The sequence below is a fragment of the Homarus americanus genome, unplaced genomic scaffold (genome assembly GCF_018991925.1).
Source record: "Homarus americanus isolate GMGI-L3 unplaced genomic scaffold, GMGI_Hamer_2.0 scaffold23578, whole genome shotgun sequence".
Classification (NCBI taxonomy): Eukaryota; Metazoa; Arthropoda; class Malacostraca; order Decapoda; family Nephropidae; genus Homarus; species Homarus americanus.
The window spans coordinates 8,399,948-8,426,173 of NW_024733231.1; the positions used below are offsets into that span (position 1 = coordinate 8,399,948).

Below are 26,226 nucleotides of genomic sequence, written 5' to 3' on the forward strand. Positions count from 1 at the left end.
ACTTGAGCACAATCCGTTCCAGCAGGTTGCTCGTTAACCGAAAAACTCGTTAACCGAAACCATTGTTTCAATGGGTTTTAGTAGTGGTTCAGCTCGAAAATTGCCTAAATTCAACAAAAAAGGTAGAAAGTACACTTTACTAGGTGTGTATAGAAAGGCTCCTGGATGATGATGATGATGATGATGGGAATTAGAATGGGGGTGGAGGAGAAGAGAAGGCATTGAGGGTGGAAGAAAGTCCCATGGCACCATTCACCCATAAAATTTTAGTTTTAGTGGTGTAATTCAAGATTATTTTCTTTAAATCAACACTGCACTGCATTATATATTGTCAATATGTAAAATAAATTTAAAATGACCAATAATTTTCTTGGAAACACAGAAAAAAAGCGTTTAGTTGAAGAGTCTCAAGCAAGATGTTACCTCCAGTGAAAACAGAGACTAACGCCTGTTTGCTGTGTTAAGAGGCTGGATGGCGCCAGAAACTAGTTTCTTTACCTTCAATTATGTTCAATAATTGTTAAAATGACTAAAAAGTTAATATTAAACTTTTAAAATTATTGAATAGTATAAACTTCTTGATATTTACTAAAATAGTAAAGAATTTAAGCCTAAAACCGATTACTGTATTGGCGGACTAATACTACAGTTGGTGGACCGCCAAAACTGCAAAACATGTTGAAGTCGGCTCGTAAAAACTTCGTTAATCGAGGGATTGCTCGTTAACCGAAGTTAAGAATCTTATGGAAGGTAAATCGTTAACCGAAATCTGATTAACCGAGGCGCTCATTAACCGAGGGATCACTGTAAGGTGATATTTGTCCCAATCCTTGTGTGTAATCTTTTAATACCTGACAGTTGCACCAATGTACACCTCAATAGGTTTACTATACTGACCGAAGTAAGTAAGAATACATTGTGACATAAAAGGAGAACAGTAGACAGTTGTGTGGTGGAGGATGGTGGTGTGTGGATGAGGGTGGTGGTGTGTGGATGAGGGTGGTGGTGTGTGGATGAGGGTGGTGGTGTGTGGATGAAGATGGTACAACTTACAGAAATACTGGCTGGTGTCGAGGTGGAAGACTGAACTGGTGTAGTCGGTTTTGCAGGTGTCGTGGTGGTAGACTGAGCTGGTGTAGTTGATTCTGCCGTTGTTGTGGGTATTGTAGATGTTATGGGTATTGTAGATGTTATGGGTATTGTAGATGTTGTACTTTTGGAAGTAGAATCTGAATCATCATCATAATCAAGTAGTAGTTGGTGTCGTTGGGTGGGAGTGAGCGGGGTGACAGCTGAGCAGCACAGGACCGCCATCATCAGAGCGACGACCAACACTCTTCCCCAAATCCTTCATCTTCTTCCCTACAACTCAACACAACAGTCACTCACTACTGCATATTTAAGTCGAGGTCATTGTGAATCACTAGATAGATTAGGTTAGATAGGGCTTGGCCAGGTTAGGTTATGTTAGGCTAGGTTAAAATAGGTTAAATTAGATTGGGTCAGGTTTAACTAGGTTAGGCTAGTTAGGTTAAGTTAAAAAAAATCTACTTTTTATTGGGTTAGGCAGAGTTAGATTAGGCTAAGTTTGTTTGGGTTAAAGTAAGTTATAATAGGCTAAGTTTGGTTGGGTTAGGTTAAAGTAAGTTAGATTAGGATAAATTAAGTTGGATTAGACTAAGTTTAAAGGTTAAGATTGATTAATTTAGGTTACCGAGAAAATGTCCTGTTAATAAGAACTTAATGACTGTTACGTATTCTAGACGAGGTGTCATGTAGTGTAACTACAGTATATAAAACTGGTATCATGTGAAGGTTAGGTCCCACGATTATTTCATATGGCAAATAAACACCCAAACACTACCTGGGGGGGGGGGTTATGTTAGGTTAGGTTTGGTTAGTTTAGATTAGGTTAATTAGATAGTATTAGGTTAGCATATGAAATAATGTGTGGTGCCTAGTCTTCATGTGATCCCAAAACTGACATATCCACAATCACTAAATTCTCACATACAGTATTATTAAAATTATTGACAAATTTAGATAAAGGAGAGATTTTAGCGTAAGAAACAAACATGAAGGGAGAGCCATGCAAGAAGGTTCCCAGATATCAGTTTGAGGTGATAGTTTATATCGGTTAGTGCTGTACTTGGTTCATTAATCCTGGGTTTGAAATTCCCATGAGAAGATAAAGTGCTAATCAGTACTAGAAGTATAGCGATAGACTTACCAGCTTGTAGTGTGAGCTAGTACTAATAATGTAATCATATAGCCACCAGCCTATAGTGTGAGCTATAGGGAATTTTATTGTATGAATCTTTGGGAATTCACACCCAGGATAACCAAAGATCTGATATATATTCAAGTGACCCTTCCTCCAATTCCCCTTCTATCTTTCCCTGCACAATAGTAATGCCCTTGTTGCTCCTGTATTTGGTCTATCTGCATTATCAGTAGTACTGGAGGTACTGAGTGTTCCTCTACCTTGAATTTGCAGTAATCAGTTGATAGTGTCTGAGAGGAATGTTATGAAAAGGGTGATGAACCAAGGGCTGGTATATGATAAGGGTGATGGACCAAGGGCTGGTATATGATAAGGGTGATGAACCAAGGGCTGGTATATGATAAGGGTGATGGACCAAGGGCTGGTATATGATAAGGGTGATGGACCAAGGGCTGGTATATGATAAGGGTGATGGACCAAGGGCTGGTATATGATAAGGGTGATGGACCAAGGGCTGGTATAAGCATAAGGTGACAAGAATCCATCTTTTAACTCAGCAATCTTATACAAAATGTTGAAAAAATAACACGCATCTTATCTTACGCTAATACAAAACTGGATATATAAAACCAACTCACATCTATCCCCACTAACATGATAACCACAAACCACAAACTTAGCAGTCATAGAGGTGTATAAGCATCTCAAAGGCACTACTCAGTCGAGTGTCCTTACTTGAGGCGTGGACGCCTGCCCCACAAGGGTCACAGCTCAAGATTGAAGAAGCCGCAAGTCCAGAAAACAGTGAGGGCAACTTTTCGGAGTGAGAGTTGTGAACTCTTGGAACAATCTACCAGAAAGTGTTGTGACGGCACCGAGTGTGAGCGCATTCAAGACAAGACTTGACCAACACTGGACCGGGTTCAGGTACATTCAGGAGCCGGTGCATGCCCAGTACTTGCAACAGTGCATAACAGAGACGTGACCGATCGCCCAAGTGGCTAACGAGCCGATCTTTTGGTAAAGAGGATAAAAGTAAGTAAAAGTATATCCATCATCAGGTGAGATGTGTTATGTTGTCTATATCCTGCCTCCAGACCACAGAGTCAGAGCTTCCTGGAGGATATCATGTATGAAGACGCCAACAATGAAGCCATTTTATGTTCATTGTCAAGTTGTCAGCCATAATAATGTACTCTCGTATCTTTAATGTACCTGTACTTGTTTTTGTACTGAAACTGTACTTTATACATTAGCTTCTGAGGTGTTAACACAGAATATAAAAGCTATAGTAACATAGTAAGCTTCGGAAGAGTTTGCAGTCATTTCCTGTCGAGTTACTTGGGCCTGTACTTGTGTATGTAACTATATGTGTATCATGTACTTGAATATGTACCTCGAGCTGAGCTGTAATTATATATTTACCTGTACTTCTCCTTGTACCTACAACTACAGTACATATAGATTTAATCGGTATTTTGTGTCTGTACCTGGAACCTTTGCTATAATGAAAACATAATTATAACCCCTGCAGAAGTCACTGGCTGCCCCTCTCACTATACAGTACTAAATCGTAATTAAAAATATTCGAAACCTATTCATTATCAGGTATTAAGCAGCCGAGGGAACGTGAGTATATCCTACAGGTACATAACACTAAGTGGTTGTCTCACCTGGTGTGGTAGAAGTAGAGGTACAAGGTGCTATGCGGTAAAACGTGAGTTAGTGACGGTGGTTATGGTAGCGGGTGTTGTGGTGGGCAGACCAGATTAATGTATCTGACTACCCCTTGCAACGGCTCCTATCACCGCAGATAAGTCTATCTTTAGCCTCCTGTGACAGTGAACTGCGGAAAAATTCAGGACTATGATTTGTGACCATATGAGAAAGATACTAAACCTAACCCTCACCATGTAGCGCTGGGTTGTTTTAATCATCAGGTGAAATAAGCTGGGATGTTTAATGTATGCAGATTGTAACGACATCACTCTGTAAACTACACCATGTGGCCAGGCATTGTCCACCTTGAAAGGGGTTACCAACAGTGAGATTAAATCTACCAGGGAAGATAACAATACACTTATCAATGAGATAACAACTAGGGTCCAGCAAAGACTGTCCCCAACTTGTCAAGTAACTCACTCTAAGTTGGTTTCTCTAGGGGCTTAAAAGTATTCCTTAAGGGTCACTAACACTGTCGAGATTAGGATTATAAATCACAATGTTGGGACTAAAGGATGATTCAGTGGATAAAGATGAAAGAGGTGATAAGGGTTAAGAGAGATATCACAAGACATGTACAAACATAACCATTTAAGGAGGGAAAAAAGGGCTTTATTTTGTCCCTAATGATATTACTTTGTAAATCTAAATTACTAAATAATTTCTATACAGAATAAGTGATTGAATGACTTACATACAGCACATCTAGTATCATAACTGTACAAGTCATGTGATGCTTTATTCACTTAAAGAAGGTTTCTATTTACAAACGATTCATCAATTGTGTAAACAAGATATGTTCATATACAGTAGATGTAACAGTACTTAAAATATCACAAACCTAACACATATATACACTGCAGGAGGTCAGCATACTTGATAAACTTAAAACTGGCTGGGGCTCTCAGGCAATTAGGTGGCTGTATGTCAGCTTACAGTGGCCAATGCAAAGCCTAATCATAGCAGTCTTCACTTCGTGGTATTCAGAGCTTGTTTAGACAAGTAGTTGCTTCCCAATAACATAGCTAAGCATTACATATGGCAATTCTAATCCCAGAATCTATATCCCAATATGGGAGTGGTTGGAGCAGAGGGGCTGGGCAGGACACAGTGGCCCTGGCCAGCTTCTCATTGCCCAACATATTTACATGTACAAAGTACTGGTTCACCCAGCACAAACTAACCTGCTGGTCACACGACCCTATTAACAATATTGAACAGTTTTTAGTTGTTTGTTTCCTCCCAAATTACATAAAAGAAACTGAAAAGCACTTTTTAGTATATGTATTATGTAGTGAATCAGAGACGTTTAAGAGAGTTAAGAGTTAAGTATCATTGCCTGGAGTGTTGAGGGTTGGTGAGAATATTCAATCTAATCTCTTAAACTTTGGAGACACTGATAACACACTGTAATTTGTTCATACAGGAACTTTCCAATCATGCATTTTTTTACCCTTCTTTATAGGAAGTGAACTGGGGGTGCCCCTGGCGTGACCACTGACCAGTGACCCGTAAGACCAGGAGGCAGGCGCTGTATCCAGCCCACCACCGCACCCAATACTTCATACTTTCCATTTATTGTTACTATAAAGAAATTATAGTCTTCATATACTGTTGCTATATATAATATTTCCCACATATCACTAACACTATTTACACTTTCCATATACAGTATTGAATCTGCAACCCATTTCATATTATCAGGGCAGACGTCAACATCAAGACTACCAAGATGATAAGTGTGACAAGTTGTACCCTGACCACCGCTCACCAACCACAGTAACACTACCCTACCACATTGCACTCTCTACCTTACCTGTCCTTCTTTACCACACCTGGTGAGATAGCATTTAGTTGTACAGTACATATCTTTAACTGTAACAAACCGAGAGGCTAATATAACAAATAACCATTACCATGTCAGTGTAATTTGTATGTTATTGTGGCCACCATATTTGTGAGGTTAGATTGAAGTGTTGTTTCTTATCAGCAAATAACACGTAAAATTTGAGAGAGACGACTGCCTTGATAATTCCTTCTTCCTTTACTTTTGTCCGGGTTAATTTGGTAAGAAGAGAGAAACACTAGCACGCATACACACACATGAACACCCCCGCACATGCAGCCCCCCCCCCCAACATACACATTGATAAACATAAATTCAAAAGTTGAATTCCTAATTTAGTTGTAATTTTTCACTCTGTATAATCAGCTCAATTCCAGCTTTTCTGACCCGACTGATGTTCATTCCGCGAAGGATTTTTCCACCAAATGTCTCTGTAATACGCTGTTGGTTGTATGACCAACTGTACACTAACTCTGCTATGATCAATTCCTGTTCATCATTGCTAGGTAAAGTTAAGCTACACAATACAAAATAAAAGAAGCAATTATAGACTGGTGTTTGGCTTCTTAGGTATATCATGTTTGTAAATAGGAAATATTAAGTGTTGAGACTCTAACGCATCTCCCTTACTTAGACAAAGAAACATCATTGTGAGTGGATCTGACAATGACACCTGTCTGATCTCTCTCTGAGCTTTTTATGTTAAAAAAATAAAAATTCAATACGTAACTGTTTATCTTACAAATAAATATTTTGTAGGGAAGAAGATGAAGGACGGAGGAAGAGTGTTGGTCGTCGCTCTGGTGATGGCGGTCCTGTGCTGCTCAGCTGTCACCCCGCTCACTCCCGCCCAACGACACCAACTACTACTACGTGATTATTATGATGATTTAGATACACCAGATGACACAGATACACAGGAGCCTCGACATACTGAAACTCCTTTGGGTGACTCTCTTGTGTCTTCTGCTACAGCAACAACCAACACAACTACTGCTGTGATGATCTTAGGTATGATGTATAACCTACGCGCCCCAGTATCTATGCACACCGCCACCTTCGTCCACACACCACCATCTTCATCCACACACCACCACCTTCATCCACACACCACCACCTTCATCCACACACCACCACCTTCATCCACACACCACCACCCTCATCCACACACCACCACCCTCATCCACATATACTTTTTTATATGGGCAATAGCCCAACTGGGCACAGGTCATCGAGCCACAACGGGGCCTAGGGGGCGAAAAAATAAGAGTAAAATGAAATTAAAAACTAAGGTGATAAGTACAGTAAGGTAAAACAGTCATTAAGATTGAGGAAGTACTGTACTGTACACACGTGAGAGTAGTAGGACACAGGCTTGATATTCTTATGCTATCAGTCATTAGTTTTGTTAGCAAGTTACATGTAGTGAAGTAGAAATAAGTGTATGTAGGGAGTATTAGCATTGTTTAAAAACATCACTGAATTTTAGTTATCATTTGTGTGTATCAGTTGTTGACTACTGTATAAGTATAAAAGAAGATTTAAAATTTTGCTGTCAATCAGAAATACAGTATCACTATCATCATCTTCTTTGTCATATTTACCATCATTATCATCATCATCATTATTGCCATCATTATTACCATCATCATCCTGCTTCAGTCCACTGCATGATTAAGGCCTCCATCTCACCTTCAACTATCTGCTTCAGGTTGCTTTGCCGTGTGAGCACCTCTAAATTTGCTAATGTCTCATTTTCATCTGTGTTTCTACTTACAGATGAAGATCTGTTTCAACAAACTGAGGACATGTTGGGGGAGATCAGTGACACTCTCAGCCAACTCTGGTTATATATCAACAATGGGTCAGAGAGCGACCTCGTGTGGCAGCGTCTTCCCTATGTCTGGTGGCGTGAGGTCGTCAAGAACCTTATACAACCAGGAGACAGTCCTTGTATCGACACTACTGGCACATGCATGAATATAAGTATAACTTTACATGACATAGACCAGCAGTTGGACACACTAACTAACAACACAGATGCTTGGTGTATGACCAACCTCAAACAACTCAAGGAAAACAATAAAAATTTAAGAAGCTTGATGAATGAAGCAGATGATAAAGACTTTATGGATGGGATCATTAAGAAATCTTTCAAAGTACTCCTCAAAAAAGTTAAAGATGTGAGTATGAAAGTGGTGCCTTAACTTACAAACTTATGATGTAAATGTTTCTAACTCTGTGATAGATTAGGGAAATTACACATGACAAAGTGATCTGAATTCAAAATAGGCTTGTCAAGGATATACTGGATATGTTTATTTGTATAATAAGAGGTGTGTGTATATAATATATCTCTAAATCAAAATCCCCTTTTGTGCCAGAAAGTGAATGTAGGAGTAACTACAGCGAAGGACAAAGTTGCTGAGACAGAAAATAGAAAGACAAAAGCCATTATCATTTTCCTGTCATTCTCCTTCTCAATGGTTGGCCTTATCATAGTGAGGCTCCTGGTTGGCCTCTACTGCATGGGTAACCAACACATACAGAGCCACATGACCAGGAAGGATCCCACAGGAAGACATAACACCAAGGTACTGATAATGGCTGGGTTGTGTAGTCAAGGAGAGATGGTCTGTGTGTGTCGTAAATGTGGGGATAGTTTCTTAATCGAACTGTGTATAATGGTAAGGATGTATTTGTCCCCTAAAGGCAAGGATCTATTTTATGTACATCAATCTGGAAGTACAAGGTAGGTAAAGAGTACATTTGTTCAGCCAGTAGCAGGTAATACACTTTACTCTGTCCTTAAACTAACCATCATATTTTCAGGTGAAAGGAGAGTACGTATTCCTGGAAGACTTCAGTATATAGCCCACCACCGGAGAACAATAACAACACGGACAATAATACCGCCAAGGATGGTGCTGACACTATACCCGGGCACGACCACACAAGTACCTACAGCAAGCATTTCCCACCTTGGCCCAGGTGTTACCTTAAACCTGACGTTACTGGTGGTACTGATGGCCAGCCCAGGACTGATTATTGTATCTTCAAACAGGAAGTAATGGATCTACGGAACAAAGACAAAAATTCGGCAAAAATTAGCAATACCGTACTGTAGTTTGTGATATATGATGTCTGACACCTGCATATTCTTACATACACCTAAGTTTCATTGGTCTGATGGTCTAACAAAACCAAACTAATCCTACCCTAACCTGCCTTCGGTCCAATGAACTTACAAACCAACAAACCTTCGAACAAATGACCCTTTGAACCAACAAATCCTTGAATCACAGTATAGTTCCTATCCACTACAACCCTCTTGACAGGAATTTAGAGACATTTGTCAGTGTTCAACTACACAGAACTACTATTAGTTTTGACATTACCACTTCCCCTGTGAACATAATTCTAATGTTTATTTATTTTTATATACAGTATATATATATTTTATCCGGGAAGCGATGTTGTCATTAAGAAACACACAGGTGGAGGCTTTTATCATTTATAACTTCCTTAAAGTCGTGTAAAGAATATCAAAATCCAAGATGATTTCAACTGGTGTTACTTTTTCTAACCTAATCTAACCTAACAAAGCCCCAATATTCTTCTCTATCCAAAACTAAACAGACACCAAACAATAGATCTGTTTACAGTACAATCACTAGGGTAAAAGATTATATGTGGAGTACTATAAGGAACCAGTTGGGGAACTGGAGGTACATCATCATATTTACTAACACGATAATAAGTCAGAAAGACATTACATCTCGAATAGGGAGATGGCTGGAATATGATATTACTGTACGGTAATACTGTCTAACCAAGTGCAATAGTTTTCATGTGGGATACAATAAACCAGGGTACAAATATGGTAATATTGTACTTTCCTGGCATATACAGATAAGGTAAGGGACCTCAGCATCACAGTTACCCAGAATCTGAAATAGTCACAAAAAGTAAGAACAGCAATAGATAAATGCCAATCATCTTTCAGGAATTATGAATCATGTCATCGAAAGAAGAAAAAAGACCAGCTATATCTTTCCCTGTACCTCCCCACCAAAGTACTGTACTGTAACCAAACACACAAACACACTTAGTGCAAAATAAGTCATTACAAAATTACAAACATTCTACCTACATTTAGTACAGTATTGTTACTTTACAAATACAGGTATAATTAAGGCACTTGTGACTGAAAAAATCTAATAATATTGAAAAATTAATATCTCGGTTATCCTTAATTTCCGGCGGAAATATCATAGAAGAAAAATGTCTTAGAATTGTCTAAATATTACGAAATACATATTAAAAACAGCGAGAGAAAGACCGGTGTATTACAATAAATTCACCGAACCAAGTGACTGGTTGTGGTGGCTTGATACCAGGTATAGGGTTGAGCGACATTATGATTAGGTACTTAGCTTGAGGTTTAAGATGTCTTCACAGCAGGGCAGCAGTTACGTTAGATCGGCAGAGATTATCACAACAGGTAGGCAGGTAAGTGAACACAGCAGGTAGGTAAACACAGCAGTCATAGCAGGTAGGTAAACACAGCAGTCATAACAGGTAGGTGAACAGCAGTCGTCATAGCGGTATTCGTCCTCTCAGGCTTCACCTCACCAGAAATTAGTGTCTCAAACCTCTGCTGCAGTATTACCTCTTCTTGTCAGCACTTTTTATTAGGCCTGACTCCTCTCCACTCTCCAGCATGTATTCCACCTGTTGCCAGCTGCACAGACAGCTTTATTTAAACTTACTGTACATCACTAGGGTGACGGGTCCCCTATAATCCTGAAATTCATTTATAATTATTATTTTTTTTGGCTAATAATCTGCAACATAAGATACATTTTGCAAAATTTTACTTAAGTTCCATTATGTGAAAATTTGTTATTAAAATCTCGAAAATTTTATCATTGCAATCAATATTTCAGAAAATTTTAAGATACTTCTTCTACGACGTTTCCCTCGCAAATGACCTATATTTTTATAATTGTTATTGTTAGCCATTTAATTAAAGTGATACCCGGTTGGTCAATTTAATACTACGGTAAAGTATTTAATCTCATTCATAAACTATTTACTGGTACCATTTACGTCCATTTTCTCTGATAAGATATAAAAGAAAACGAAACTTTTTGATGGGATAACCTCTTTAATTTTTAAGTAATTACTCGGATCGTGACCGTCCGCGGTTTTTAATTGAAAATGGGTTTAAAAATACCCAGTTTTCACTTATTTTATTAGATTATACTGTATTATATATATTATATGTCAAAATATAAAAATGGTTGAAATCATGAGCTAACCTAACCAAACTTAACTTGTATCGTAACTCGCCTATATCTAGAAACTAAGCATTTACACAAAAAATTAATAGAACAAAGTAATCAGCGTGCAAAACTGTGCTAAGAAAAACAACATAATTATAGAACTTACAGTATATAAACGTACTATATACAGTGTACAGTATTTGTTACATACATGCACGCTACACAAAGACATTCTTGCAGTATGTTGTGGTGTGCGCTTGTTCTTGTTATGGTAACACCCAATACAGCCGATGACGCAGCCTGTGGGAGTAAGGTGTGGTGGTGCTGGCTAGTGTGACGCTCCAACCTGTTTTGAATGGTGTCCTGTCGTGCTCAAGCCTTCATACAGCGATTAAATACTGCCCCATATATGTAAGTTTTCACGTGTTAAGAGTACAGGCGTGTCGAGTTGTGTTTTAGAGTTAGTGTTGACAGTGATAGTATTGTGTTCTACTAGTACTCTTTATCTTTCTTTCTCTCTCTTTCTCTCCCTTCTTCCCTCTTTATCTCTCTCTGTCTCCCCCTCCCTTCTTCCTTCTCTGTCTCCCCCCTTACTCTTCAGGAGGGTGCATGCCCAGTACTTGCCAACAGTGCGTAACAAGAGACGTGACCGATCTTAAGCACCTAACAGGCTGATCAGTGGCGAAGAGGCTAAAAAGTAAACGTTCAGTTCGTTCACGTACTCATTCGTCTATTCCCTCCCCCCAATCTCCTCCTCTGAGATCCCTCTTTAGCTATTGATTAACCAATAACATTATTGTGGTTACGTTCGTCGCTGGGTGAGCCACAGAGTTGAGTCACTTTAACACCGTGGTATGCAGGTACACCCTTTTGGTGGGGGGGTCAAGGTGGTAGAGGTGGTGGTTGCGGTGGTAGAGGTAGTGGTTGTGACTAGTAGTGAATAGAATAGTTCAGTAGGAGGATGGATAGAGAGAGGATAGAGCGTGGAGGGTGAACAAAAGGGGTGGAAGGTAAGGTGGTGGGTGTAAGTAGTTGGGGTCCAGTAAACACATCCATTGAGACGCATCAGACAGGACCTGACTTGGATCAGCCCGAAATGTCTTCTCCATTATGTAGATTGCGTTCAATAATAACCTGTCAAGTTCTGCGGCTACCTGTGTGTGTGTCTACTCGCATGCGCACCTCAGTTTTAAAATTTCGTCCATCGACTTTTTTGTTATGCACGAATTAATGTCTTGTTATCATGATATCTTTCAGGCTATATGTGTATATATATATATATAATCTTCCGTTTTAGTCATCACCGTTTACCTGTGGAGTACAATAAGTTAACCCCTTAAGTACGATGACTTAACCCCTTGAGTATGATGATTTATCCCCTTGAGAACGATGACTTAATTCCTTGAGTAAGAATATTTTACCTTGAGTATGATCACTTAAGTCATCGTTATCGAGGGGTTAAGTCATCGTAATCAAGAATGTTGCCTTACAGTAGATTAAGCTATGCTGGATGTGTTAAATTCCTCAAGCGACTCTGTCAACAGCTGGTGCAGTGAGCATGGTGATGGTATATGGTAACTGTGGCTGAAGAGGAGGCGTGAGAGTGTATGGGTGGACGTCCAGAGCAGCAAACATGTCATGGAAGGTGGTGAGGGAGAAGCAGGTGAGCATGTTATTGGAAACGGTGGTGGTAATCGTGGCGGTGACCTTCGTGTTGGTGGTCGCTGCAGTGTACATGGTGGGTGAGTATCATTGGTCATTGTTGATAAATTAACTTATATCTTCATTTTAAAGTTTATTGTCTGTATATGTGTGGCTCTTGCTAGTGCCTCTTAATGGATTTACACTATAATTACTCAGTTTGTTGAAGGACGTGACTAACATAAGCTATTGTACTCATTTTACCATCATCTTTCATTTGGTTTAATCACAGGAAGACCAATCTTTGCCATTTGATGAACTGACGACAATAACAGATTAAATCCACAACACAGGTGACAGGACACTTCTCACCTCACCCATTGCATACGAGTTAGTCCAGGTAGCGGAGGTGAAGGTGGAGAAGAGTGGGTGGAGGAGTGTCATGTGTACCAATCAATCAACCGCCCCTACACCCATCCTCGCCCCTCTACCTAAGTTCTCTCCGTCACCCGAGGCTAGGAATGTCTTCTTCTTGGAGACTACTTGTGCCCCTGGGATCAATGCCAAGATGGTAAGCTGATCTAGTGACGTAGGGAACAGTTTTTAGTGATGCAATGTTGTGTAATGTTTTAAATTAGCGGGATCATCTGAGGGAGTTAGTGTGGTAGAGGTGAGTGTGTTGGAGGTGAGTGTGTTGGAGACGAATGCGGTTGAAGTTAATGTGATAGAACTCAAAGCCTCTCCTCTTCCAGGCCTGTGCAGTTGAGAGCGCAGCCAGACACCATCCAGCCCATCAGATACATCTAGCCCTAACTAACAGCTTCGTGCGGATTAATGACACCTTCATCCAAGCTCTATCCACTCTCCCCAACGTCCGCATATCTACCCTGGATGTGGATGAGGTGGATAAACATGGGCAATTTGGCAAGTGGCTCCGTCAGATGAAGTGGGCCAAGGGGAGTAAGTGGTGATGGTGTTGTTGTTGTGGGTGGTGTTGTGGTTGTTTTTATCATTAAACTATTACCATTACTATTTTACTATTACCATTACTATTTTATTACTATTACCATTACTTTTATTATTATTGTTATCGCCATCCTCGCAACAGGATGGCCAGAGATCAACCTCTCAGACGCACTACGGGTCGGTGTGGTCTGTTCAACTGGAGGGATTTATCTCGACTTGGACATGTGGATCATGGGGCCTCTCCCAGATGCTGAGTCTTGGCTCTCTCGTGAACACCAGAGCCAGCTGACTAACAGTGCCTTCAAGTATGTTGTTTTAAAGGGGTTATAACACTGGTTTAAATATTAGCAAGGTGGTGGTTTTGAAATATACGTATGGATGTTTGAAATAAAAATGTATACAGTGTGTTTCTTGACCCCAAAATATGTTAACTTTGGTCTTCTGAACTTAAAAAAAAACACACACAAAAAAAACAATTCATTGCGCAAATACAACTGAAAGGTGTTTGTATTTTGTTTTAAGTTCGAGGGTAATAAATTCATGTGTATCTACCCCCTTCAACAGGCTGCCCAAGGATCACTGGTTCTGTGAGGAAGCCAAGAAAGGTATGATGGGGCACTTCATGCCAAACGTGTGGGGATACAACGGCCCTTACCTCTTCCAGAACACCATAAAGAGGTTTTGCCATGTTAAAATAACCCCCACCTTACATTCCTGTCGGGACCTCATGTTCTTAGGTATGTGAACGTTGAGAAATGTAAGTGAACGTAATGATCAGGTATACAGGTAGGTATGAGTGAACGGCCGCATAGTTTTGACATATTAAATGTTTAGGTGATAAGTCACTTTAATTTCATAAACGAAAATGAAGTGCTGAAAGTAGATCTCACAGGTATGATGGCACATTAGGGGCAGTTTTGATATAGCACAATGAAAGTTTAGCCACCAGTAAGCAAGGGAGCAGCAGCATGGCCGATTTTGAATTTCCCAGCTATAAAGTCAGGTACCTCTTTATAACTTGATGGATTAGGAGAGATAATTTAGTGACTCCAATTACCAAAGGTCAATGGGTCAAGCGCTTTATTTTCAGAGATTGGTCATTCACGTCGCCCCTCCTCCTCGCTTGTGTCCCCCATCTCACACTAGCGTTATCCTCACAGATCCTGCCCTGCTGTTCCCGATTCATTATGCCGTATGGGAACACTATTTCAGGCCTAATGGTAACAGAAGATGGAAAAGGCCCTCAAACATGGTAGGCATCCATCTGTGGAACAAATTGAGCAGTAAGAGGCCGCTGAACCCAGGTGATGGCTCCATTGTTGACAAGGTCGCCCAAGAGAACTGTCCCCACGTATACAAAACTCTACCAGAGACCAGGCAATCCAGGAGGTGATGGGTAGCGGCCAGAGTGAGACGGTCTCCAGCACACACCAAGAGCTCTGTCAACATGGATATACTGCATAGTGTCGAGGATGTGTTCAGGTGTGTTAGTACTCAAAATATCCTCAGACACGGACGTACGATCTAACCTATAATTCCCTAACTTAATTTAACCTTTATCCAACCCAACCCAACACAACCTAATCTAACCTAATAAACATTAACCTTACTTAACCACCTTAACCTAACATAATGTAAACTTTCCTATATAAATAAAAAATCAACTTATATATAATATTTTTTGTCCTGTTTTATTAATGGTAATGATTACAAGTTTTGGGTCAGAGAAAACTAATTTGATCACTGAAGTTAAATAACATACTTTTATAATGGTAGGGACAGTCAGCTGACCTAACCTAGCAAGTAACAGTGGACTGCCGAGTTAAAGAGTGTCCCTGTAACATGTTGCCTTCCCCTTGCATTTAATTGCTCTCCTTCACTATACTTCACACTCCTGCACATTGGATTCGTCATGTCACTTCGACTCTGAACACAATACCTCACACGTCACATTATTTTGTCACAGGTTGGGCAAAAGCACTGACCTCTGATCTGGCTAAACACCGACCTGCTCTAAATTCGACCCTTCCCAGATGACCTCTGAAGCGGGCCAACCTCCAGGTAACCAAATGACCTGACCCCTTTACTTGACCTGGTATACTCTCTCCCTCTCTCTAAATTCTGGAATTGTTTATCATATTGTCTTAAACATTATTCGTGAGATACAACCATCTTTACCAAATAAGTCTGACTGATATTTTAATCGTTGTGTTTACCTCTGTTCTGAGTCGACATTCTTACATATTTCATATTTTATTCTATATCGAAGTTTTTCAAATACACGAGTTCTCTTAATCTTATATCTTGACTTTCCCAAACACAAGAGAATTATTTTGTTTTGTTTTTGTGGTCCATATAAATACACAATGTAGGTGAGCTGGGAGAGCAGTTGGACTTTAACTCTAGTTCCCTCGTTCACCTGGAGTCACTATCACCACTTTAAGTATGATCAGAGACGTTTGTATTCAGCAGAGGTCAGAGTGGTTTGTTGAGTAAGAGATACAGTCAACCCCAATACCCACACCTCCAACACACTCACCTCCACCACACTCAACTCCAACACACTCAACTCCAACACACTCAACTCCACCACACTCATCTCCACCACACTCATCTCCAACACACTCAACTCCAATACACTCACCTCAATACACTACTGCTCCCGGGATACTGGATGTGACACTTGACAATCTTTGATATGTACTGGTGAACACTCTCTCTCTCTTTTTCCCTCTATCTTAGTATTTCATTTTCTCGTTTTCTCTTTCTTCATCCTCTCTCCCTCTCTTTTTGTCCTTCCTCCTCTCTCTATTCTCCCTCTAACTCTGTACATCATCAATATACCAACCTCTTACGTTTTCTCTCTCTCTAAGTAAGTAAATTCGTTGACATTGTAACACCAAGGAACAAGTTTGCCAAAGATGACCATAACTGGATCAGGTCTTCTTACGACATGCACTCGCTGGGTCAACCTCAAAACCATTGGAGCGGTTTCCCAATATCAGATGGTTCGTTTGTGTCGTATCCGGCCGTGTGGTGTTGTTATGTTCGTCTTTAAGTGGTTCGTTTGTGTCGTATCCGATGACTTAACCTCTCAAGGGGTTAAATCCTCGTATTCAAGGGGTTAAGTCTTTGTGTGATAAGTTAAGTCAGCCATACGTCTCTCCTCACACCAGACTCACAGGAAGAAAGCACAAGTAATAACCTTTTTTTAGAATCCATCTTTATTTTACATCTAAGGTTATCCAGTTAATATTTTTTTATACCTTTGCGTAAGAGAAAAAATATGAGAACTTTTGAGAATTTGGATCGCATTTTTTTTCACTCTAGATTTAATACAACACTAGCGAGTCTTAGGTATTTCAGTTCAGTTCATATTTATCTGATTTGAATATGACTGGAAGAGAGAGAGAGAGAGAGAGAGAGAGATACGCCCACTTCATGCCCCAGTGAGCAGCCTTGACTGTGTGTGTGTGTGTGTGTGTGTGCTTTCGGGCATAACCTGATTGCTGGGGTGGGACACACCTTCCCTCGTCCACCCGTGCCAAGTATCGTTCACTTTCACTGTACATTCCTCTCTGGGCTCCAGTTAGTGTTAGTGCGTGTGTGTGTGTGTGTGTGTGTGTGTGTGTGTGTGTGTGTAGGAGACGCTAATAACTCATACAATCAGAATTCTTATGGTAAAACAATAAACAATCCCTCCGTATGTAGATAATCCGGATTTTACGCAGATAGTGAAGAGTGATTACAAAAACGGGTCCACAAAATGAGTTGATAAAGACGAAGACAATGAATGTGGTGTTGTGGTACATCCTCATAATCTCCAGACACGAGGGATAGCTATCGTAGGAATATATCTGTGATTATCGAGCACAGCCTTGTTGTGGCACTAGTTAATTATATCACTCGGGGAACTGACCATAAAAACTGGCTTCCTTGATTCGCTCATTCACTCTCGGTTAAATATATAAATGTATCCCCAATGATGCCTTTTGATTGATGAAGAGAGAGAGAGAGAGTAGTTTATAGTTCTCTTCATGAACGATTAACCCATTTTAGCAGGCAATGTGTATAGCAGTGCTAAATATCTTAAACGGGTGTACAAAAAAATATATCCATCTTTAATGAGGCATAACACGTCCACACACTCAATAGCTGCCGAGCAAGTGACCCCACCTCCCCCTGACAGATGACGCTTAATAACGGGGTCACAGAAATATCTACGTCCTAAATGTTTATATTAAAATCATTAAATATCGTTCGTTTAAATCATGATATGCGTTTGTTTAATTTTAAGCAAAAAGTTCTGCAAAAAATAAACAAATAAAACAAGTCTGATGATCATGTGTTTAGGTGTCAAATATCGACTAGAAATTTGATGCTGGTTGAAGGTAAGTAAGGGGGCGAGTCTTATGTGTCGTACTATGTATACTGTAAACACAGTATATCTTTACTTCACCCACAAATGAGGGTCCTGCGTGTGTGTGTGTGTGTGTGTGTGTGTGTGTGTGTGTGTGTGTGTGTGAGAGCCTCCAAGATACTTCAGAACAAGTTTGCAAATTTGTATCGGATTTAGTAGGTCTGGTCAACAAGAAGCAAGGTCTACAAGTTGAACTTTTGCTGTAAAGTTGACCAAGTGTTGATATGGTGACTGTTTGCGCAACGGTGGTTAAGTAACTACATCACCACTATAGTATAATTCCCTGCCTTGGTAACGTTCGGTAAGTACAGGGGTGAATAAGTTACAATCGTCGTCAGACTTCATCACCGTCTGGGGCACTGGTATTTGATGATACGTTCAATATAACTTGAGCAAAACCTACAGTAAGTTATGAATATCAGATACAGTGCACACTAACAATGACTAACAAATACGAGTGGTCTTTGCTCAACACTGAATTAGTTACGCTTCGTACGCGAAAACCTGGAACTGTTTTTTTCTAAGATGCAAAATCACAGATGAGCTCAGGTAGGTTAATATACGAAAATGAGTATTTCTCAAGAGGTAAAGGATACAATTGAATGAAATAGTTAAATCATTTAAAATATACAAAGCAGATTTAGGATTTCCCGATGAATTAAGGGGCAAGACTCAATGTATTAAATTACTGAATTAATATACAGTATACAAGAACAATATTGCATAATGAATTGCATCCCCAGGAAGCAAAAGTCACATGTGAACGAATTAAACTGCCTGCATAAATCCTGTATAACGACACCAAGAGATAGCTCACTATGGCGCGACACCAGCTCCTGCCCGCCCCGCCACGCCCCGCCATGATAAGCACAACAAATGTTAACCTAAGTGTACTACATACACCCAAGACGCTCGTCACTGTTCAACACTTGGTCTACATTCCTCAAGATTTATATATTTTATCGCAAGGTAAAGTTTCAGTTCCATTCATCTGCGTTATTGGACTTATGTTCTGTATTTATATTGTATTTTATGATATATTAAAACGTATTCTCATATCTTCACTTAAGGGGAAAAAAACTTACGAACCTTTGATCATCCTGGTGTTTACCTACATGAGGATTGAGACAACTGAATGCAAATCACCTAGGAAAGTAAGTATTTTTTGCCCAAACAACTTCTAAGATGGCTTGCACAAGAAACCCATTTACATATCTATTGTTTTAACTATGACAAGCCTATTCCTATTACAAATGTATTGACCGGAATCAAATACAAACACATACTTTCTCTTCACTCAATCTTACTGTTGTAATGTGTTCTGCTATGGTACTTCCCCTGCACAACAAGACCCCCAGTTATCTATGTGTTTTAACTTTGTCATCTCAATCACACAACCCAGCATCATCCACCAACAACACGCCCTTCCTCAGATAACCACACGATGCCAAATATTTAACGCAAGATACATTCGCAACCTTGTCTTTTTTGTGTACATCTTGAGTATACCCTCTGTAACTTCTAGTTGTCCAAGGCTTCACAAATACCCTGGAGAGTATATTAATAATGATGGTGAACAAACGATCAAGACCGGTACAAAATTAGTCGAACTTGTCAAAACATCTCTCGTGCGAGAAAAACAAACAAAAACATACCTATCAGCCAGGTCAGTTATTCCTCTATTCTCTGGTTCATTCCTGGGCTTCATCTTTTTTTTTTTTTATTCATTCGCCAAGTCCTTACTTTCCCTCTTCTCTTCGCCAGACAAACGCCAGGAGGAAATGGCTCCCGGCAGTCGCAAGTGCTTCTTCCATTCTCCAGTACAGTTCCAATATTTAGCTGCGATTACTCAACCCAAAACGTTTACCTTTACTGACCAGCCGGATGGATCCTTGATACACGAGGAATATTTGCTTAAGTGCAGTATTAAACAGTCAGTGATCTATTCTGCGTGACATATATTTTCCTATAGTTCCCCTTACATATCCGTTTTCTCTTTCTTGCTTACTCGTTTTCTGTTACTTTTTAGAATCGTAGACTAATATATATCGACGAGCCGCATCTGAGAACACGACCGACAGACAGAGTGTGAGTAGTGAATTCGTGAGTTAGCCAGTTAGTGAGTTAGTTAGCTAAACAAATGAAGAGAGAGACAGAGAATAATAATAACTGGGTCACATAAAACGATTATTTACACCCAAGTGCTTGATCCAGGTAAAGTAATCGTCTTTTTTGCTTGTAACGAAAAAAGTGGTGGTGAGGTGAGGTAGCACAGTGAACTAGACAAACAGTTTACTAGTGTTTTATATCTGGTTATTGAATGATGAAATAATAGCTTGGTGATGACCAGTGAGGCCAGTGAATGGTGAATGTTTAGCTGTGAGTAAGGCCAGTGTATGATGAATGACTTAACACCGTATCTTCACCCAGCGTTGGAATTTTAAGCATTACTTTTACTTCAAGTCTCATCGTGACAAACTTCTTCAGATCTCTGGCCAAGAAGTGCTTCAATATTACACGGATTCGCCCCCCAGCACATGCCCTCACCACACACACATATCTATCATACACAGCTACACCTCCTCACACGTCCACATCTTCCCCAAACAAGTTCCACGCACGCCTACACACGCACGTACCAAGTATTTGTGGCCATAAAGATTAGTCCAATTTGGGTCAGTAGTATCAGTCGTATTGAAAGCGGGTTCTGAAGGGGTGACCGCAGTATTTTCATATATTAATGTAATCGTTTTGTCTGTTACAGTGTCGTTCGATGAGAGAGAGAGAGAGAGAGAGACCCCGGGTTATTATTTTTGTCGATACACACAAATATTGCAATTATACAAGCAGGTTTTATATAATAGTCAGCATCAGGGGTCAACACCAGGGGGTCAACACCAGGGATCAGCTTTAGGGGGTTAGATTCACGGGTCAGCTCCACCCTAATAAAGTTGGCCTGGGCAGCTGCTTGGTCAACCCCGCCCTCAACGTACACAACAAAACACGCCCAGCTGACCCACTACTCCTACTTGAAATTGTAAGGACATACGAGTGAAAAATGGGGAAACTTTCGCCTTTGAGATAATTTTGGTTAATGTGTGAATTTGTTGTGGGATGTATGATAATCGTCCAGTAGAGCCTTAATCCTTTGTGTATGATATTTTTACCTCTGGATTATAATTACCCTTGAATACGATGACTTATACCCTTGAGTACGAAGATTTAACCCCTTGAGAATGATGAATAAATCCGTTAGTACGATGACTTAACCCTCTGAGTATAAATATTTAACCCCTTGAGAACGACGAATAAATCCTTGAATACTCTGACTTAATCCTTAGAGTAAGATCTTTTTATCCAAGAAACTAAAGTCTCCCGAATCGTATTGTTTCTTTATATTGTGACGGAGTAAGGCAGTGTTCCGACAAGGTAATCTAGATTCAAGTTAGGAGTCTCACTGACCCCGAGGGAGTCCCAGTTTACGAGCGGCTTAACGTTGGCCATACGGTGAAGCCGTTGAGTGGCCATTAATCGTTTTTGTTTTAAAAGTCCTCACCCATCCCAGTCTCTTCCTTCCCCTGGACACCCTAACTTCAGTATTACCTATTAACACATCTACCATTATCACCTCATCCCAAATAATAAGACGAAAGTATATTAATTTCTCTTTCTATTATTTTTCAATATTGTCATTCCAGTTTTTCACAATCATGATATTTTTCCTACTCACGTATCAAGAATATTTGTTTTAATGTTTCAGTGTTATTCCCGTAGACTTAACTATGGGCTTCAGTCCTTAATAACAACCTTAGTCCCTGGCAGTTATTTCTATTATTACTGTACAACGTCTGTATACTACCCGTGTACTGCTAACAGTTAATTTCAGCAAATTACCCAACAGTCCAATAATCTAGCCAAAATTAACTGTTCTTTGATGGCGCAGTACATATGTCTTTTTAAATACATGCAATAAGCAATACAAACTGTTCGTGAGTCAACATTTTTATACCAACAATACATATTAACAAATGACTTAATAGCCGAGTAGTTAAACACGACAAGCACACTTTAGTGGCAAGATTCATGGTCTTGGGAGCTATATATAAACCCTACGGTTTTCTTTACCAATGCACTGGCAATCCAAACTGACTCCATCTCTCTCACTTTTCTTACCACAGAGTGATTCACGAGCACGTTTGAAGTTATACTGTGCTTGGTTACCACCTCACCCTCGACGCTCGCCTGCAGGAACCAGCCCTGAGTCATGCCTACAGGAGACAGGCCCTTGGTGACCCACACAGGGACACACCCTGGGCGACACCTACAGGAACAGACCCTGGGCGACCCTTACGTATGGGTAGGGTGGAAGAGGTTAAACCAAACAGCGAAGAGTGTACACGCCGCGTACACTCCGAGCGCCACCCACCACAGTAGCTGCTCGTGAAGGCGCTGCTCGAAGTTCTTGAGAACGTCTAAGCCAAGTGTATTACATGTAACCATTAGTGAAAGTACAAGGTTACGAACAGTAACTCCAGGACCCGGGTCAGAGGTCAACTTACCCCCAAAGAAGAAGCCAATGAGTCTTAAAGATGCCAAACTGCATACTGTTGTAATTAATTAAGACATTGGCTAAGTGGGCGGCGAGGAGCACATACACCCCGCCCGACGCCCCCACCAGGTACACGTCAGCGTCGAAGACTGAGGTGCCGAATGACCCTGCCAGGACCCCCGCCAGGTACAAGGTGCCGAAACGCGACGACCTATGTACGATCTCCAGGGGCAACCCCACCAGCAGCTGTACCAACAGGTTGAACGCCAAATGAACCCATCTGTAGAAGAACGATCCCTCCGTTAGTCTCAACATCATATAAAAGTATAACAAGACTCATCGGTAATAGCTCCCTCGTGTACAATTACAAGGAAAACATATCAAGTAGTCAGTACAGGCAGATACACGTACATAATCCTAGCCTAAAGTTGGACATTTTCTCCAACATTGAAGACACACTGTTAATAGACCTGGAGGCCAAGTAATAGAGGTAAGGGAGGCCAGATAATACAGGAAGGGAGGCCAGGTACTAGAGGTAAGGGAAGGTTGTTGCCATTAATCGTTGTCGTTATATTGTTGTCATTAACCTACCCTGTAGATATCGAAACTACTTAACCTAGCGAGAGTGACAGGTGGATTTCTTAACCTACAGAAGGAAGGAGTAGACCCCCATCTAAAAACTCATTATTTATTAAAAAAATTCTGATGATTTTCGTGTTGAAGTTAAAAAAAAATGACTAAAAAATACAAGAGAAGTCAATTACATTTGTTTTTTTGTCTTGGGTTAAAGTTGATAAAATTGAGTAGAATGTTTGAGTGACTTTCATGTTCAGTAAATCGTCGAAAACTTTACATAAACATAAGTAATCGAATAAGACTATGAATAAACAGTTCAATAGATTAATCAGAATAAACGCATCAGTAGACAAAATAAATAGATAACAAGACACAAGACAGTTTCCACATTTTGAGAGTGAAAGTTCCTCTTCTGAAGGATATATAATTTACGATCCTGGGCTGCAGTCACAAAGTTTCGTAAGGTAAGTTCTCTTTGGATCTGGAGATGTGATAATGTGTTTAACTGGCTCACTTCAGCAAGGATATCAAGTCGGATTCTGCAAGGTGCTCGTATGGTTAAAATTCTCTCGTAAATTGAGACGTAATAACACTTCTATTTTGGCTGGGTTAAAATAACTGAAATAATATCCAGAATGACATCCAATTAATAATAATAATAATAATAATAATAATAATAATAATGCACAGTCTCCAAAAAGTATCGTCATTTATCGTCTTTACAATTTGAAATCCTGGACGAAACGATTTGATATATACGTACAGTAGGTTAGTCTCCAGTGCACTCGTCAATCGTCAGTACGCCTATCAGACGGTACTCAAATATACAAAACATACGTAGGCTATCTATAAAATATGTACATAAGAGCTAAAAATATTCCTACTATGCATTCTCGTATTCACTCTTAAGGGGGAAAAATATTAAATTGTGATCCTTTGAGACTCCGTATTCAGATCAAGGGAAATCGTGCAATTACCAAGTGAACACAGGTTGTCTTGGCCCTATCCAGAGGCGGCCAAGTCTTGCGTCACCAACATCACAAAAACTATCTGGATTGACCCTCCCTCACTCCCTTCTCACCTTACTCCCCCCACCCCCTTCTCTTCTCACCTTATTCCCTTCTCCTCTCGCTCCTTTCCCCTCTTACATTCCTCCTTCCACTCCTTTCTCCTTCCTCCTACTTCCCTCACTGCCCTTTTCATCCACCTTGATCCTCCCACTCTCTGCTACCTCCCTTACCCTTTCTCCTCCCTCTCCTTTCAATCCTATTCCTCTCCCACTTCCTACTTCTCCCTCCAACCTTCCTCCCTCTACCCTCATACCTGCTAACCTTGCCTTCCTTCCTCCAATTTTACTTCGGTTTCCTTGATCTTTTTTGAGGTGCTTATCCATCCAATCTCTCTCTCTCTCTCTCTCTCTCTTTCTCTCTCTCTCTCTCTCTCTCTCTCCCCATATTATTTTCTACCCATACCTGCCTACCAACTGCCTCATCCTCCACTACCTTAATCCCTTCACCTGTCCAGCCCTTGAGAACATCCCCACGGATGACAAGGTTAAGTAAGTACAGTTCCGTTCAGAAGTTCGTGGTATACTGGCGGTGAAGGGTGCATAGTCTGTTGTACCCTTCCTGGACGACAGGTCACTACGTCGACCCTCCCACCAACACACACAGTGGAACTGGCAACGGAGCAGTGTGAGTCGAACGAATGTAGTGTTTCGAATGAACACTATAAGTAATAGTTGAATGAACACTATAAGTAATAGTTGAACAGAGCTCATATATCAAATATATCAAAAGTCTTCAATGAATTCATTACTTGAAGTTTTCCGTATATACTCTCTCTCTCTCTCTCTCTCTCTCTCTCTCTGAGTCAGGTTACCCTTCGCTGTCACACTAACACTCCTTTAAACTATCACTCCATGTATACTGATGTGCTCTTACCGTCGTCTTGTCGAGGTAACTGCCCACCACTTTTGTTCATCGTCCATATTTTCGTCCACTTTGGGTTGTATCCTTTCCTGATATAACTAACTGATGTTTCTTTCCACGTGAGGGGGTTAATGTTAAGTTTGTCTCACTACATACACTATCAGGCGTGTTATCTGGTTATCTGTTCCTTACTAAAGCAGCGGATTTTTTGTTAACACGAGCACAACAACAGCAGAAGGGATACAATGGCTGTCGTAATTCCGACTATGTTTTACCGAACGCTCTGATTGGTTATTTTCCTCGCGTTGTGGCTGGCTAAGAGATCATGACGTCATAAAAACGTTTTCTTTGTTAAATGTGTTACATATATAGGATATCAGTTACAATTCATTTCCTTTTAACAATTATTATGAATAGTATGAAATATTGCACAATAGATTCGTTAAACAACTTTAATATCGGGTGGAGCATTATTATATTGAATAAAATAGTTAAAAGGGTCCAAGAAGTAGAAAATGGAATGACCACGGGTGAATATCATAGAAAATGCAGTTTAAAAGGATAACTATTATATTATATATGATTTTTAAAATTATGATAAAAAATAAAAAAAAATAAAAAACTAACAGTAAGGGACTCACTGAAAGTCGACATATAACGGCGTGTAGATGCTTTTGACAAAGGCTCAACAGTGAAAGTCATAAGAAGGCACTGATCAAGGCAGGTCCAGCGGGAGGACCCCCATTTTCAACAGAAAACTCCAATAACTTTCCTTATTGCAGACAGTCTTTCGGCCCAGTTAGAGACAGTGTTTCGCCCCAGTTAGAGACAATGTTTCGCCCCAGTTAGAGATAGTGTTTCGCCCCAGTTAGAGACAGTGTTTCGCCCCAGTTAGAGACAGTGTTTCACCCCAATTAGAGACAGTCTTTCGCCCCAGTTAGAGATAGTGTTTCGCCCCAGTTAGAGACAGTGTTTCGCCCCAGTTAGAGACAGTCTTTCGGCCCAGTTAGAGACAGTCACGTCCCTCACTCAACGCTGCCTCGATTATGTGCGTGTTGGTCAA

The 26,226-nt window shown here is 40.3% G+C and overlaps 3 protein-coding genes across 6 annotated transcripts; 2 read left to right on the forward strand and 1 right to left on the reverse strand.

Moving 5' to 3' along the window:
* Positions 1-3,228: 3,228 nt before the first annotated feature.
* Positions 3,229-9,359, forward strand: LOC121869695. Its single transcript, XM_042371248.1, has 5 exons — positions 3,229-3,259; positions 6,552-6,803; positions 7,572-7,975; positions 8,177-8,386; positions 8,625-9,359. Exons 2-5 carry the CDS (start codon positions 6,560-6,562, stop codon positions 8,664-8,666), a joined length of 900 nt encoding a protein of 299 aa, XP_042227182.1. The 5' UTR covers positions 3,229-3,259; positions 6,552-6,559; the 3' UTR covers positions 8,667-9,359.
* A 2,004-nt stretch (positions 9,360-11,363) lies between these two features.
* Positions 11,364-15,312, forward strand: LOC121869430 (lactosylceramide 4-alpha-galactosyltransferase-like). 4 transcript variants are annotated; one of them, XM_042370772.1, is made up of 7 exons: positions 11,364-11,491; positions 12,625-12,822; positions 13,075-13,292; positions 13,474-13,681; positions 13,830-13,992; positions 14,252-14,424; positions 14,848-15,312. In XM_042370772.1, the coding sequence occupies exons 2-7, from the start codon at positions 12,714-12,716 to the stop codon at positions 15,078-15,080; spliced, it is 1,104 nt and encodes a 367-aa protein (XP_042226706.1). In that variant the 5' UTR covers positions 11,364-11,491; positions 12,625-12,713; the 3' UTR covers positions 15,081-15,312. The 4 variants fall into 4 exon arrangements, with proteins under 4 accessions (XP_042226706.1, XP_042226708.1, XP_042226707.1 ...); XM_042370774.1 differs by having other exon boundaries at positions 12,625-12,743; XM_042370773.1 differs by lacking the exon at positions 11,364-11,491 and adding an exon at positions 12,017-12,090.
* A 7,142-nt stretch (positions 15,313-22,454) lies between these two features.
* Positions 22,455-25,384, reverse strand: LOC121869504 (protein rhomboid-like). The gene is given in 3 exon segments (XM_042370858.1): positions 22,455-22,697; positions 22,699-22,936; positions 25,176-25,384. Coding segments are annotated over 3 exon segments (528 nt in total). The 5' UTR covers positions 25,223-25,384.
* Between the last annotated feature and the right edge of the window lie 842 nt (positions 25,385-26,226).